General features: G+C 39.6%; 1 protein-coding gene across 2 annotated transcripts in view; it reads right to left on the minus strand.

Annotated features, from left to right (window-relative positions):
• Positions 1 to 1,831: 1,831 nt before the first annotated feature.
• Naa15 (N-alpha-acetyltransferase 15, NatA auxiliary subunit) overlaps positions 1,832 to 14,919 on the minus strand; it is a 63,758-nt gene continuing 50,670 nt past the window's right edge. Inside the window, exons 16-20 of one of the 2 annotated variants that reach the window (XM_042701570.1) lie at positions 14,071 to 14,179; positions 9,583 to 9,681; positions 7,180 to 7,323; positions 6,297 to 6,394; positions 1,832 to 4,509 (exon numbers count right to left, since the gene is read on the minus strand). In XM_042701570.1, coding sequence (XP_042557504.1) covers positions 4,309 to 4,509; positions 6,297 to 6,394; positions 7,180 to 7,323; positions 9,583 to 9,681; positions 14,071 to 14,179 — 651 coding nt within the window. In that variant the 3' untranslated portion in view covers positions 1,832 to 4,308. Of the gene's footprint in view, positions 4,510 to 6,296; positions 6,395 to 7,179; positions 7,327 to 9,582; positions 9,682 to 14,070; positions 14,180 to 14,919 lie in introns of both variants that reach the window. The other variant, XM_042701569.1, reaches the window with a different exon arrangement.

Below are 14,919 nucleotides of genomic sequence, written 5' to 3' on the forward strand. Positions count from 1 at the left end.
CTAAAATATACTGCTTATTTTCACCTTGAGACAGTCTTTGTTGCTCAGACTGGCTTCATGAGTGATCCCATGACCTCTGCCTCTGCAGTACAGGGATTATAGCCATTAACTATCAAGTCAGCCATTCTCTGCTCATTTTCAATGTTATAATTGGGTATGTAGAAGTGGAAGTGAAAGTTTATAGTTTCACAACCTAGAGAGAATAGAAAGATATTCTGCTTCATTAAAACAGAGCATTTTCCAATAGGAAGTGTACTCATTACCTTACTCATGTAACTGTAACCCTCTGTATAGTATCTTTACAATAAAAAAAAAAGACATAAAAAATAAAAATAAAAACAGCAATTTTCTCCAGAACCTCCTAGACACTATCAAAAATTTGATTTCTATACCCATCTTACAGGGTTGTGTACTGAAATACACAGGTACAATTAGAGACAATATTTTCTAAAGATGCCGGGCACCAGTGGCTCACACCTGTAATCCTAGCTACTCAGAGGGCTGAGATCTGAGGATCGAGGTTCAAAGCCAACCCCAGGCAAGAAAGTCTGTGATACTCTTATCTCCAATAAACCTCTAGAAAACCAGAAGTGGCACTGTAGCTCAAACGGTAGAGCGCTCACCTTGAGCTGAAGAGCTGAGGGATAGCACTCAAGCCCAGAGTTCAAGGGCCACGACTGACAAAAAAAAAATGCACATAGATATTCCAAAGATGTTTAACTGCCATAGGTGGTGAGAGTTGCAACCATGAAAACTGGAACAAAACTGGTTGTTTCCTACAGTGTAACAGCATTGCCATTTCATGGGATTTGACTTTTTAGACTTAGCCAAATTTAGGAAAGCTTAGATGACAGAAAAATGGTACTGTACCAAGAAATCTTTAGATTGCTGAGAATATAGTTCATATGCTTGCTTAGCCTGTGCAAAGCCCTTAGCTTGATCCCCAGTGACACACACACACACACACACACACACACATATTTTGCTGGGAATAATGCATTTTTATAATCCCAGCATTCAGTAGGATTACCAGTTTGAGACCAGCATGGCTACACTGGTCAAACACTCCCCAAAGAAACCTTTACTGAGAGCAGAAGCTAGAATAAAAAGACTTTTTCTACTTGAAAAGGCGTCTTTTGAGTTCTCAAGATTAATTTGAAAACTCAAGGCTATCAATGATCTAAGACAAACATATTACTAGCCAGGTACTGGTGACTCACACCTGTAATCCTAGCTACTCAGGAGGCTGATAGCTGAGGATCATGATTCAAAGCCAGCACAAGCAGAAAAGTCTGTGAGATTCTTATCTCCAACTAATCACTACAAAGCTATAAGTAGAACTGTGGATCAAGTGTTAGCGAGCTATCATTGGGCAGGAAAAGCTCAGGGACAGCACCCAGGCCTGGAGTTCAAGCCCCAGGACTAGCACAACAACAAAAATATATCCCCATTTTGCCCATTCACATTTTAACTTTTCCCAAAGGGATACACATGTCAAGTGAAGTATTCCTAGAAGTTGTACAGCTTTCCTGGAACTTACCCCTGTCTGAATCTGGAACAAGCTGTTCTAACTCCTTCATACAGTCACATTTTTCACTCTACAGCTCTAACAGCAACATGCCATGGTGTACAAACATTGTGAAAACCTAAACCCAGATAAAGTCCTCTACTAACACTGGCACTACTTTAGTCATGCTATTGTAATTATACTTTTATTGCTGTGCATAAATACAAAAAATGGTGAAAATATATGACTCAACTATGTTAAAGTGGAGAAAACTAACCTAGTCAGTCTAGATTTTCAATGAGAAATGACAAGAGTAACTGAATATAAAGAAAACAAAAAGAACTTTACTTTCCTATGTTAATACAGGTCAAGGGACCCTTTCTTATCAAAAGGGTTGATAACACCAGTTCTTAGCAATAAACATAAGGCACTTGGTTTGGATTACATCATCACTGCATTTTTTTCCACTTGTTTCTAATCCTGTCCCCCCACGCCCACCACATGGTATTATTAGGAAATAAAAGAATGATTGAGGAAACTGTGACCAGATCCAGGTGGTACTACTTAAAGCAAGAAAGCATACAGTACAATGTTTTAGGGGTGATGTCTGGACACAAAATGAACCCAATCAAGGTCCTCTGACACCAGACAAGGTATCCAACTTGTCAAGTAAACCTGAAAGAAAATATAAGATTTATTCAATAATTCCAGTAAATTGGGTTGTAATACAATATACATGTTCCTCATGGGTGGCATCTGCCTTAGAGCTCTGAATAGTCATTCAGAGACAATCTACATCATTTGAACATTGTCAAGACATATAGATGAGCTTTGTTTTAATACACAGTAGAGTTCAAACAAAATTCACATACACCTCCTATATGGCTGGTGCCTCCTCTGAACACCTCATCGGTGGCAGAGGTAGCACGTATTCTTTCCCAACAGTAAGTTCAGTTGCCACTCACAAGGGGAAAAAAAAGGCTTTGTTTTTTTGCCATTGGTTAAGATGTTCCTGAGACAGGGTCAGTTAAACAAAAGAAAGCACTGGAATTCAGTCTGTACCTCTTTTCCTATCACTAACTAACCTGTCAGACTGGGATGTGGAATGCAGGTCATGTACTATGAAAGAAAAGGATCGGGTGTTTTGAAAATTCCCTTTCGAGTATATACTCGAAAAACTAAAAGCACTACAAAAGGTCTGATAATATATACATTTGATACATTTTATTTAATTTTACTTGCTCAGAACTTGCAAATGCAATGATTATTGAGCCCGAGGCTAGTTCTCAGTGAACAGGTATGACATGTTTAAGGCTCATTTTCTTAATTAAAAGAACAGTTTTAGCTTGCTTTTCAGATTATGCATTCCATTCATAGCACCTGCCACCATCCTAGTCCTCATCAATCTTCCCGCAGAGAAGCCTTCTACCTCACTTGGAACTTCCCTGACACCAGCACTTAACCTGCTGTAAAAGCTCCCAGCCAGGATAGCGGAGTAGTGCCTTTACACTGAAACCTCTGTTTCCACCTGTGTGTTCTCACAGAAGCCCAACACGGATTAGTGGAAATATTCACACAACTGTTTTTCAAAACAATTTATTGCATCATATTTGGTACCTTATGTTTGACAACAAAAAAAATTACATCTGTAATTGCAGGAAAAAGAAGCTGGTCTGTTACTGGAAAAAAAAAATCTTGGGCCCTTTAAAAATTACAAAGTCTTGGGCTTGCCTGAAACAACTGAGCAAGAAATATATTCTTAGAAATGTAGGGCTTCAAGTATTACAAACCTGTGACACTGTGGAAAAATTCCAGAGGTATCTAAACTGCAGCACTTTTTCTGCATATCGTGAACAAGGCCTGCTGAGGTTTTTAACTATTAGTCTCTTGATCAGTCATAGAATGGTAGTCAGGAGTTCTGCTCTTTTAACTTCAAGCCATGGTAGATTTTCTTTTTTCACTCTTGGGTGAAAAGTTCCTGCTTACTATTAGTTGGTGCCACATCACAGTGCATTTGGTTCTTGCATTACAGTTTTAACAAGTTTGGCCAAAACAATGCTGAAAGGTTTGCATTGTTATTTTAGTTCTTCAAGTTTTAGTTAAAATTGAGATTGTTCCAACTGGTTCCTTCAGGTTAAAAACTGTGGTACAAGAACACCAAACTGATCATGTACAGTGAATTTTGGAAACACAACAAGCGTATTCAACACCTTCTAGGTTTCTTTTAATCCTGCGTGGTATCTATATGTCCCCATTTCTACAACATCAAGCACTGTTGTAGATTCTGTCAATAGTGATTCACATTGCGTACTTCCTATGGTCAGAACCAACCCCGTAACAAAATCAGTCAGATGCTAAAGCCCCAACAACTCTTTGTGCTCAGTGAAAGAATCCAGTGCTAAAACAGCATTTATGCTGTCTGAGATATAGTAAAATCTCACAAGACAAACTTAAAGTAATATTTCTGCCACACACCTGCTTTGTTAGCTGTAACAGCCTCCAAATTGTATATAAATTAGTTTAAAAACATGGATGGGAAGGTAGGAATAGGATAGGCATCATTTTTTTAACCCTTCAATTTTAGCAGCTTTTAATTTTTTTAAGAAACTGAACCTATATCCTGTAATGTGAGATAGTTTATATATATTTTCAGCAGGATAAAAAACGTAAAACACTATTTGAAGGCAAGAACATTTACTCCTCTCATTCTGTGAAAGTTAGAGCAATGCAGCAGGTGCGTGACAAAAATATTATACACTAGATATGGTCCAAAGTCATCCCATTTGCTTGTTTAATGATGTTCAAATTTCATTGGCCAGCTCTTCAGTCTCTGCAGAACTATCTCCATTAACCGTGATCTTCAGGTCCTCTTCACACCCGGGAGGCAGGAAAGCCAGAGCGTAAGGGAAAAGCTTATGACAACTCGCTCTGTAAGCTTCAGCAGCTTCTGTACAGTCTCCAAGACTACCGTCACGCAAGGCTGTCAACACCTCCATGCAAGTCTAAACAAAGAGAAAGGCCCCATCAGGACTTGTCTCATCGTGAGTTCATGACACATTTCAACATTAATGTATTTTGAAAACAACAGAGGAAAAAGGGGCATATTCACTAAGAAAGATGGTAGCATTTACCCATATCCCAGATTATTTCATTAGTCTATTCTTAAAGGTCTAAAAAGGGGGCAGGAGGAAATTGCTAAATACGGACAAGACTAAGTGAGTCACTGGAGCTGCATCTCTGTAGATGTGCCAAACACGTACACACCGCCCTAGGTAACAATTTTGCTATATGCACCAACGCCATAAATTTTTTTTTGCAGGTTTACAAACATTTTCAATTTTCTATATTCAAATTAAGAAGAAATCTTAAGTAATACCCTATAACTTAAGTAGAAGATGATCTCAAACACAAGGATTATATTGCAACAAAACACAAGTTCAGGAAAATCAATATTTCAACACCCCAAGCCTTTAACCAAGTCTATTTCTTATATTTTTAAATGATTCATGTGGACTTACATTCCCCATTTTCTTAACTGTTTCAGTAAGAAAGCACTACCTACTTTCCATTACGTTAATAGGATTTTGATGTTTCTAGCAGTGGTGCGTGGACTTAAAACTCAAGAGTGCTTACTCATCTTTCTTGCTTGGCTGAAACCCTACCACTTAAGTCATGCTTTCAGCCCACCTTTGAGCTGTTTCTCTCTCTTACTTTCTTTTCTAATTGTCCAAGACAGCTTTTGCTCATTGGCTGACACTCTACCACTTGACACATGCCTCCAACACTTTAGCTGCTTTAATTTTTGAGAAGAAGCTGGAATTACAGAAACGAGCCACTTATATTAGCCTTATTCTCAAGTTCTGAACTTAGCTTATGATAAATAAGTAAGTCTTCTTTTTTTTGGTCAGTTGTGGAGCTTGAACTCAGGGCCTGGGCAATGTCCCTGAGCTCTTTTGCTCAAAGCTACCACTTTGAGCCACAGTGCCACTTCTGGTTTTTAAGTGGCTAACTGAAGATAAAGGAGTCTCACAGAGACTTTTTTGTTTTGCCCAGGCTGGCTTTGAACAGGGATCCTTAGATTTGAGCCTCCTGTGTAACTAGGATTGATTACAGGCATCAGCCACTAGTTCCCAACAGTGAATACATCTTAAAAACGTAAGAAGCTCTCTTACAGCTATTACTTACTGAGAAATACATATATAAAAATCAATCTCTTGGGGCTGGGAAGGTGGCTCAGTGGTAGAGTGCTTGCCTTGCATGCATGAGGCCCTGGGTTCGATTCCTCAGCACCACATAAACAGAAAAGGCTGGAAGTGGGGCTGACGCTCAAGTGGTAGAGTGCTAGCCTTCAGCTGAAGAGCTGAGGGACACCACGCAGGCCCAGAGTTCAGACCCCACAACCGACCCCCCCCCCCAAATCAATCTCAAGCCAACTATGGAGTCTTCAAACCACTTTTTGATAATTTTGTTATTATTAAACTGCTGTATAGAGGGGTTACCATTTCGTAAGTCAAGTAGTCTTCATATAATTTTACTGAGACATTTCTTAAAGTCACTCCCAAATTGCAAATGTGAAACTAGTTGTATAGAGCCAAACAATGGTGTACATACATGTATGTATATATACACACGCATTTGTACATGCAAACAGTCCTAAATAAATTTAAAATAAGGTAGGTTCCAGGCAGATTCATAGTAGTTTGGAGTGCGGTATGCATAATTATTTCTCTCAGGAAAAAGTGAAAATGTATTTACATTCTTACAGAGGGATTAAAAAAAAAATCTTTACCTGGAGATTTCTGTTAGTGAGGGATTCATCGAGTGTTGTTACCAACTCTATAGCTCGTTTCTGACTAGAAGACTCTAAATAATATATCATTTTGGCAGCTAAATGAGAAGAAAAGAGTAAATTTATTTTAGATAAAACTAAAATATTAGCCTCTACCTATTCATATAAAATACAAGGTATTATGTGCAGTGTTGTTTTTATTAGAAAAAAAGGGGAAAAGCCATTTACTTAAAAAAAAAAAACTGAAGTAGAAGAGATTAAGGTACATTATGGATACCCAGTAAAATTTATCAGTAAGTGCACAAAAAGATGAATAGAAATATTCTAGCAAGACTGTCTAGTAATTTGGTGATAAGGGGAAAACTGGAGGCTGTAAAAGGAATAATGAGTAATACCTAGTACCTTGATAGTATTAAGACAACAAACTGAATTTAGCTTTCTACAAAGATATGCAAAAGTAATGGGTCTCTTAATCAGGTATTAAGCACAAACTACTTCAGCCCTACCCATGTAATCTCATGTCTAGCCTTTTTTTTCATGGCCACAGACTTATGCGTTACACTCCTTTGAACTACAGGTGGTTTTAGTTATTTAGTACTACCAGATATGATGCTCAGACAAGCATGAAAAACGGAAGGTGATAGTCACATGGAATAAGCACAATGATGGAAGAATGAGAAGAAAGTTAAGTTCAACTTCCATCGTATATAATATTCATTTAAAGCCCACTGCTTCAAAATATATAGGTAACAAAAACTTCCACAGGATTAAAATGTACCATATATGCATACATCTTCTGAGAGCTGAGAATGTACACCTTACCTACTCACGGATTTAATACTGGAACTGATTTTGATGGTCAACAGAAGGGCCAATTAATTACCTGATAATCTGTGTGGCAATGAATCAGAATTTCTTTTCAGAAAAGTTTCATTAAAATTCTTTGGATTTGTTGCTCCAAAAAGGCGATTCATTTCTTGTTTTAATACTGTTCTAACGGTTTCAGGTAAATCTTTACTTTCACACACTGCTGAATAAATAAAACCAAAATCTCTTACAAGTTAGGTACTCTGATAAAGGTTTATAGTAATTAAATTACCTACTTAAATAGGCTAATAAAATACAGCAATTATATGCAAAGACTAAATAACTCGGCATTTAAAAATCTACCTATAGGGCTGGGAAGGTGACTCAGTGGTAGAGTGTTTGCCTTGCATGCATGAAGCCCTAGGTTCGATTCCTCAGCAACACATAAGCAGAAAACGCCTGAAGTGGTGCTGTGGCTCAAGTGGTAGAGTGCTAGCCCAGGCCCAGAGTTTAGGCCCCACGACCGACCAAAAAAAACCAAAACCAAAAAACAAAAAAAAAACCCTACCTATACAAATTTAAAGTGTGTGCATGTGTGTGTATGTATATCTCAGCAGAACAATGTAATGGTTGTTTTAAAAGCAATGAAAGAGTAGCCAGGTGCTCATGACTCACACCTGTAATCCTAGCTACTCACTCAGGAGGTTAAGATCTGAAGATCCTGGTTCAAAGCCAGCCCAGGCAAGTAAGTTCTTGAGACTCTCATCTCCAATTAACCATCAGAAAACTGGAAGTGGCACCGTGGGGCTCAAGTGGTAGAACTCTTGCCTTGAGCTGAGGAACTCAGGAATGGTGCCCAGGCCCAGAGTTCAAGCCCCATGACGGTCCTTTGCCCTCCCTTCTCCCTTACCCCCCTCCCCCCCAAAAAATTTTCATTACAGATAAATTCATTCCAGGAACTAAAAAATATATTTTAAAACTAGTTCCACAGCCTTTTAAGGCCCTAAGGTTGTCCCTTGCCTGCCTGATAAATAATGTCACAACAAATAAGTAGTGTGAAAGACTTGAGACTCTTATCTCCAATTAACCACCAGAAAACTGTAAGTGGTACTGTGGCTCAAGTGGTGGAACATTTGCCTTGAGCTGAAGAACTGAGGGACAGCGCCCCAGGCCCAGAGTTCAAGCCCCACAACCGAAGAAAGAAAAGAAAGAGAGAGAGAAAGAGAGAGAGAGAGAGAGAGAGAGGGAGGGAGGGAGGGAGAGGAGGGAGGAAGGAAGGAAGGAAGGAAGGAAGGAAGGAAGGAAGGAAGGAAGGAAGGAAGGAAGGAAGGAAGGAAGGAAGGAAGGAAGGACTGTAGAGGAACTGGGTATGTGGAAGGAAGGAAGGAAGGACTGTAGAGGAACTGGGTATGTGGCTTAGTGGTAGAGTGCTTGCCTAGCATGTATGAAGCCCTGGGTTTGATTTCTCAGTACCACATAAATAGAAAAAGCAGGAAGTGGCACTGTGGCTCAAGTAATAGAGTGCTAGCCTTGAGCAGAGAGGCTCAGGGACAGTGACCAGGCCCTGAGTTTAAGTTCCAGGACTGGCAATAAACAAACAAACAAACAAACAAACAAGAAATGTAGAGCCAGGCACTACTGGCTCATACCTCTAATCCCAGCTACTTAGCAGGCCAAGACCTGAGGCTCATACTTCAAAGTCAGTCAGAGCAAGAAAATATGTTAGACTTTTATCTTTAGTAAGTTACTCAGAAAAAGCCAAAAGTGACAACACACACACACACACACACACACACACACACACACACACACACACACACACACACACACACACACACACACACACACACACACACACACACACACACACACACACACACACACACACACACACACACACAGAAAAAAGAAAAAGCCAAAAGTGGAACTGTGGCTCTAGTCGTAGAACACTACTACTCTTGAGCAAAAGAAGCTCAAGGACAGAGCCCAGGCCTAAAGTTCAAGCCCATAACAGGCCAAAAAAAGAAGAAATGAAAAAATAAACAAGGTAACCATTTTACAACCCTTAAAATTCTGTACAAAACAAACTTAATACATGCAAATTGACATCTGCAAGACAAATAAAGGAGAAAGGTAGCCAATTTCAATTTAATTTTAAAACAGTTTAATTAAAGGCTTATATAAAACAGTAATCCTAAACTTCAATTTACATGTAACTTTTTAGAAAAGGAAGGAACCAAAGGTAGAACTTTCAAATATCTTCACTGAAACATTTTATTGCAAAATCAGGTAACATTTACACAGCTTCAAAGACCTTTACCTTCAAGAAAACAGCCCTATTTTGCCTTCTGCTATTTTAAGTACGCAACAGCTTTGCTTCAAAATGACTGATAAAACTTATGATAAATCTGTACAGATTACTTCTACAGTCATCATCAACTACTTAAGTGAACACCTGAGTAATGGTAAACAAACTTACCAGTACTGAAGAGTCGAATCATGCACTCATGAAGCCATGGATGACTAGAATCAATGGCAAAGGCCCTCTTCACTGATTGTAACATCAAGAGAAACTTTTCTATAAAAATCAAAAGAAGATGACATAAGTTTCCCTCCTTTGGATTACTGAGACCATATAAATAGAAAAGGTAAATTTAAATACAATCACATAATTGAAGTAAACAACACCTAATTGAAACATGCAATCTTCATCCAATTAAGAACATTAGCTACTTCTTTTCTTTCTTAATTTCTTGAAGTACTGGGTTTGATTTCAAGATGTGTGCTCCCTGGGCAGGCATGCTACAACTCCAGCTATGTCCCTACTCATTTGTTTTAGTTACTTTTCAGATAGGTGTTGTTGCCTGGGATTGGCCTGGTGAGCCTCCTACCTAGGCCTTCCACACAGGTGGAATTATATCGAGCTTGCTGCTTGAAATTAAGCCTAATTATTTTGCTTAGGCTGTTCCCAAACTGTGTTTCATCCTACCTCTTTCAACAGAGCAGCTAGTTAGTTACAGGTGTGTACCATACCACCACATTCTTTTTCTGTTTGTTTTTGGGTTCAGTCGTGGGCCTGAACTCTGGGCATGGGCGCTGTCCCTCGCTCTTCAGCTCAAGGCTAGCACTCTTACCACTTGAGCCACAGCACCACTTCTGGCTTTTTTTTCCTGTTTATGTGGTGCTGAGGAATCCAACCCAGGGCCTCATGCATGCAAGGTATTTTTCATAACATCTCTCAAGAAAAAAGGTTTTACAAAATGTCGAAGCCTTATACAGCAATCAGTAATATTCAAAGTATTTCCATATAAACAAAGAAAATTTAAAGCCAGTTCATTTCCTTTCTGCCTTTAATTAAAAACCTTGTTTCAAACGGTCCCCCTTGTATCACACTATTCCTCCTCTCCTGTCCATCTCTGACTCACCCAGGTTGAGCTGCTTCCAATGTCTCTCTATGCTTTCCCTATTACCATTCTTGATCTTTTAAAGCCTCCATAGTGTTTGCACTTGTTAAGTAGATACTTGCACTCTAAGTCTTCTTTATAATCACTTTTGTTGAGACGTCCCTAACTTGGTACTCAATATTCTCCAATGACTGAAATATAAAACTCCAAGTTCTTAAAACAGTTCTGTTAATCCTTGTACCCAACACTCAGGAAACTAAAAAGACCACTGTGCTATTTGTCATTAACCATTTCACACTACTATAGAAGAGACAAAGAGTGCAGAAACCAAATTGAGGTCAAACACAGCCATGACAGAAACCTAACAACAGGCTTAGACTGTCCTTCCCTACCTTTTTTTGTCGGTGGTGGGGGCTTGAACTCAGGACCCGAGCCATTGCTGAGCATTTTCCTCAAAGCTAGCACCCTTTGAGTCACTTCTGGTTTTGGTGGGTAACTGGAGTCTCATGGACGGGCACCACTGCCTCATGCCTATAATCCTAGACACTCAGGAGGCTGAAATCTGAGGATCACAGTTCAAAGCCAGCCCAAGCAGGAAAGTTGGTGAGACTCTTACCTCCAATTAACCACTAGAAAGCCAAAGATGGCACTGTGGCTCAAGTAGTAGAGCATTAGCCTTGAGCTGACAAGTTGAGGGACCTAGACCTAGACCAGGACCCAGGCCTAGACCTAGAGTTCAAGCCCCACGACCGACAAAAAAAAACCCAACTAACAAACAAGAAAAACATCAGAATTACCCAGCCAGGTACTGGTGGCTCACACCTGTTATCCGTACTCAGCGCAGTCCAAAGGTAGCCCAGGCAAGAAACTCCATGAGACTCTTCTCTCTAACCACCAGGAAACTGAAGTGGCACTGTGGTTCAAGTGAGCCGAAGAGTTCAGGGACAGTGCCCAGGCCCAGAGTTCAAACCTCGAGAGTCTCATGGACTTTCCTACCTGGGCTGGCTTAGAACCACAATCCTCAGATCTCCGTGTCCTGAGTAGGTAGGATTACAGACATGAGCCACCAGCCCCAAGCTCTTCCCACTTCAAACAAAGCAACTTTTTAAAAAATCTTATTTCAGGGTTCAATTTAAGAAATATTTCAATTCTTCATTTTCTTATTTATCTTTGAGACGTAGCCCAGGCTGGCCTCAGCTCACTGATCTTCCTTTCTTCCACATCCTAAGTAGAATTACAAATGCCTAACACTACACACAATTCTAAAGTATTTTTGGAAAGTGAGGTTCTCTAAGACTAGCAGTGGCTTACACCTATAATCCCAGCTATTCAAAAGGCCAGGACTGGGAGCATCAAGGTCAAGGCCAGCGTGGGCACGTTTTATCAAGCCCCTACCACACACTGGATATGGGCCATCCACAGCTGAGTGAGTGTGTGGGGTGGCTGCACATCGGAAGGCTAAACATGAGCAGAAGCGTATCAAAGTCCATCTAGGCTGGCCCCTGGCACAAACACACGACCTGTCCAAAAGAGCCCTCAAAGGGGCTTTTGGTACATCTCAAATATTAGAGCTCCTCTAGCAAGCATGAAACCCTGAATTCCAACCTTAACACTTCCGAAAGAATGGGCTTATAAGAAGTTTGAAAGTTACCGATTAAACTTATTTTCTAAGTTATACTTGTGGAAAATATACAATACAATATATATGTAACCACTCAAAATGTACCTTTCTCCCAGTTATTTCTGTCTTATATACATATGGAAATACACTTATTGTAATAAAGATTTGGTAGCTAGTGTATTACTTTGAAATGGAACAATATAGTGACTATCTCACGTTTGTGTTTTTTGTTATTTTTTTTCCTAGATAGCCTCGCTGGCCTTTAGCTCCTTAGTTTGAAGCAATCCTACTGCCTCAGTATTCTAAATACCTTGAATCTGAGGCATGAATTGCCATTAATTTCCCAAAAATTAATTCTGGAATCTGCAACCTCTTGTTCAATCTTTTTTTTAACTATCAGTTCTTCTTCCTTTCACTATTTTGTTAAATGAACCACTTGGAATGCACCAATTCAGAACTATTTATGTATATAACCAGCATCTAGACCTGAAAAACAAGACTCTTGATTTAGCTTTTACTCGGCTTTAGCAATATATGTACCAACATCAATTACAAAATCTTGAATTGCCTTAATGGACACTCTTCCTTTTCATTTATCTATTCCATTAGAAAAAGGAACATGACCCTTCTTCTAGAAGGAGCACAAAGATAAAGCTTTCAGTCTGTTTGTCATGCCAGTACAGGAGCTTTAACTCAGAGCCTGGGTAAAGTCTCTTAGCTTTTCCCTTCAAGACTCTACCACTGACCCTCACCTTCACTTCTAGCTTTTTTGCTGTTTAATTGGGCTAAGAGTGTCCCACGAACTTTTATTACCCAGGCAGTCTTCAAATAGCAATCCCCAGATGTGAACCTCCTCAGTAGCTAGAATAACAGGTGTGAGACATCAGTGCCCAACTTATCCCTGTAACAGCTAAAAGTTACTGAAGGCTGGACACTGGTGGCTCACACCTGTTATCATAGCTACTAAGGAGGCTAAGATCTGAGGATCACTATTAAATAAAGCCAGCCCAGGCAGGAAAGGCCGTGAAAGGCATATCTCCAATTAACTACCAGGAAACGGGAAGTGGAGCTGTGTGACTCAAGTGGCAGAGCACTCACCTTGAGCTGAAGAGCTCAGGGACAGTGCCCAGGCCCAGAGTTCAAGCCCCACAACCGAACAAAAAAAAAAAAGGTTACTGAAGAGCTGGACACTGGTTGTGCAGGTCTGTAATCCTAGCTACTCAGGTGACTGAGATCTAAGGATCACTGTTCAAAGCCAGCCCAGGAGAGAAACTCCATGAGATTCTCATCTCCAATTAACCACCAGAATACCAGAAGTAAAGATGTGGCTCAAAGTAGTAGAGCACTAGCCTTGAGCAAAAGAGCTCCGGGAGGGGCTGGGAAGGTGGCTCAGTGGTAGAGCTCTTGCTTTGCATGCATGAGGTCCTGGGTTCGATTCCTCAGCACCACATAAGCAAAGAAAAGAAAAAAGCCGGCAGTGGCGCTGTGGCTCAAGTGGTAGAGCGCTAGCCTTGAGCTGAAGAGCTGAGGGACAGCACCCAGGCCCAGAGTTCAGGCCCCATGACCGGACTCAAAAAAAAACAAAAGAGCTCCGGGACAGCATCCAGACCCAGACTTGAAGCCCCACAACCGAGGGGGGGAAAAAAAAAGAAAAAAGTCATTGAAGTTTTATCCACAACAATATTATTTTTCATTAAAGCATATACAAGTTAATATCCAAATTTGATCATAACCCTGGTTATGTAAGTATATCTAAGGTTGGCTTTTAGGTCGCAAAAGAGGTAATTACATTGTTGTACTTTACCACAATTCTGTATCTAACAGCTGTTTCTGTAAGGAAGTTGTATTAAGCATTTCAAAAAAAACTACAATGATGAGGCTGGATGACTATACCTAAGTAATTATCAGCATTATATGGACCTGTTATTTCTTAAACACTTACCTTTCCTAAAGTAAATCTCAAAGGCAAAAAGATGAGTTTCTATCTTGTTCTTCACCAAGTTCTTCAAAGGTGTTAAAAACTTAATAGCTTCTTCTAAAGGAGTTTCAACCTAACAAAAATAAAAGGTAGTATCTAAATAAAATTGATTCTTGAGGAATTGATTTTATTCTACTAAAGATAACACTTTTGTTAGCGGAAAAAAAAAAAATCACTTACCAGTCGCCCAGAAATGCATTGCCATATTTTACCTTCCCATGATCTAAACAAAGGAGATTCTGAATAGTATAGTTCTTAAATGATTTTTAACCACAGATATTACATGATTTTGGAGAGAAACTACCCAACAAGACATGAAAAAAAGAGAGCCGGTGAAAAATAATCATACAAACAGGTCAGATCGTGAAAAGGAAAAAAGATAGATTTGAAATATGACAAAAGGGGGTATAAAGGAAAAACTGTAGAGAACATTACCAAATGAATGTTCTTTATAATCGAACACTATGAACTGAAATCAAGCTATTAAAAATAGTATCCTATCCATTCTATAGTACTTTGTTCTACTACAAATTCTACATTTCATCTTGGTTACAAGACTTTTATTCAAATACTATGCTCAGAAATGGCACTTAAGGGGCTGGGAACGTGGCTCAGTGGTAGAGTGCTTGCCTTGCATGCATGAGGCCCTGGGTTCGATTCCTCAGTACCACATAAGCAGGAAAAAGTCAAAAGTGGTGGTATGACCCAAGTGGTAGAGTGCTAGCATTGAGCTGAAGAGCTGAGGAACAGTGCCCAGGCCCAGTGTTCAGGCCCCACAACCGACCAAAAAAAAAAAAAAAAAAGAAAAAAGAA

The sequence above is a fragment of the Dipodomys spectabilis genome, unplaced genomic scaffold, assembly GCF_019054845.1.
Source record: "Dipodomys spectabilis isolate Male_0828 unplaced genomic scaffold, ASM1905484v1 ptg000297l, whole genome shotgun sequence".
Taxonomy (NCBI): domain Eukaryota; kingdom Metazoa; phylum Chordata; class Mammalia; order Rodentia; family Heteromyidae; genus Dipodomys; species Dipodomys spectabilis.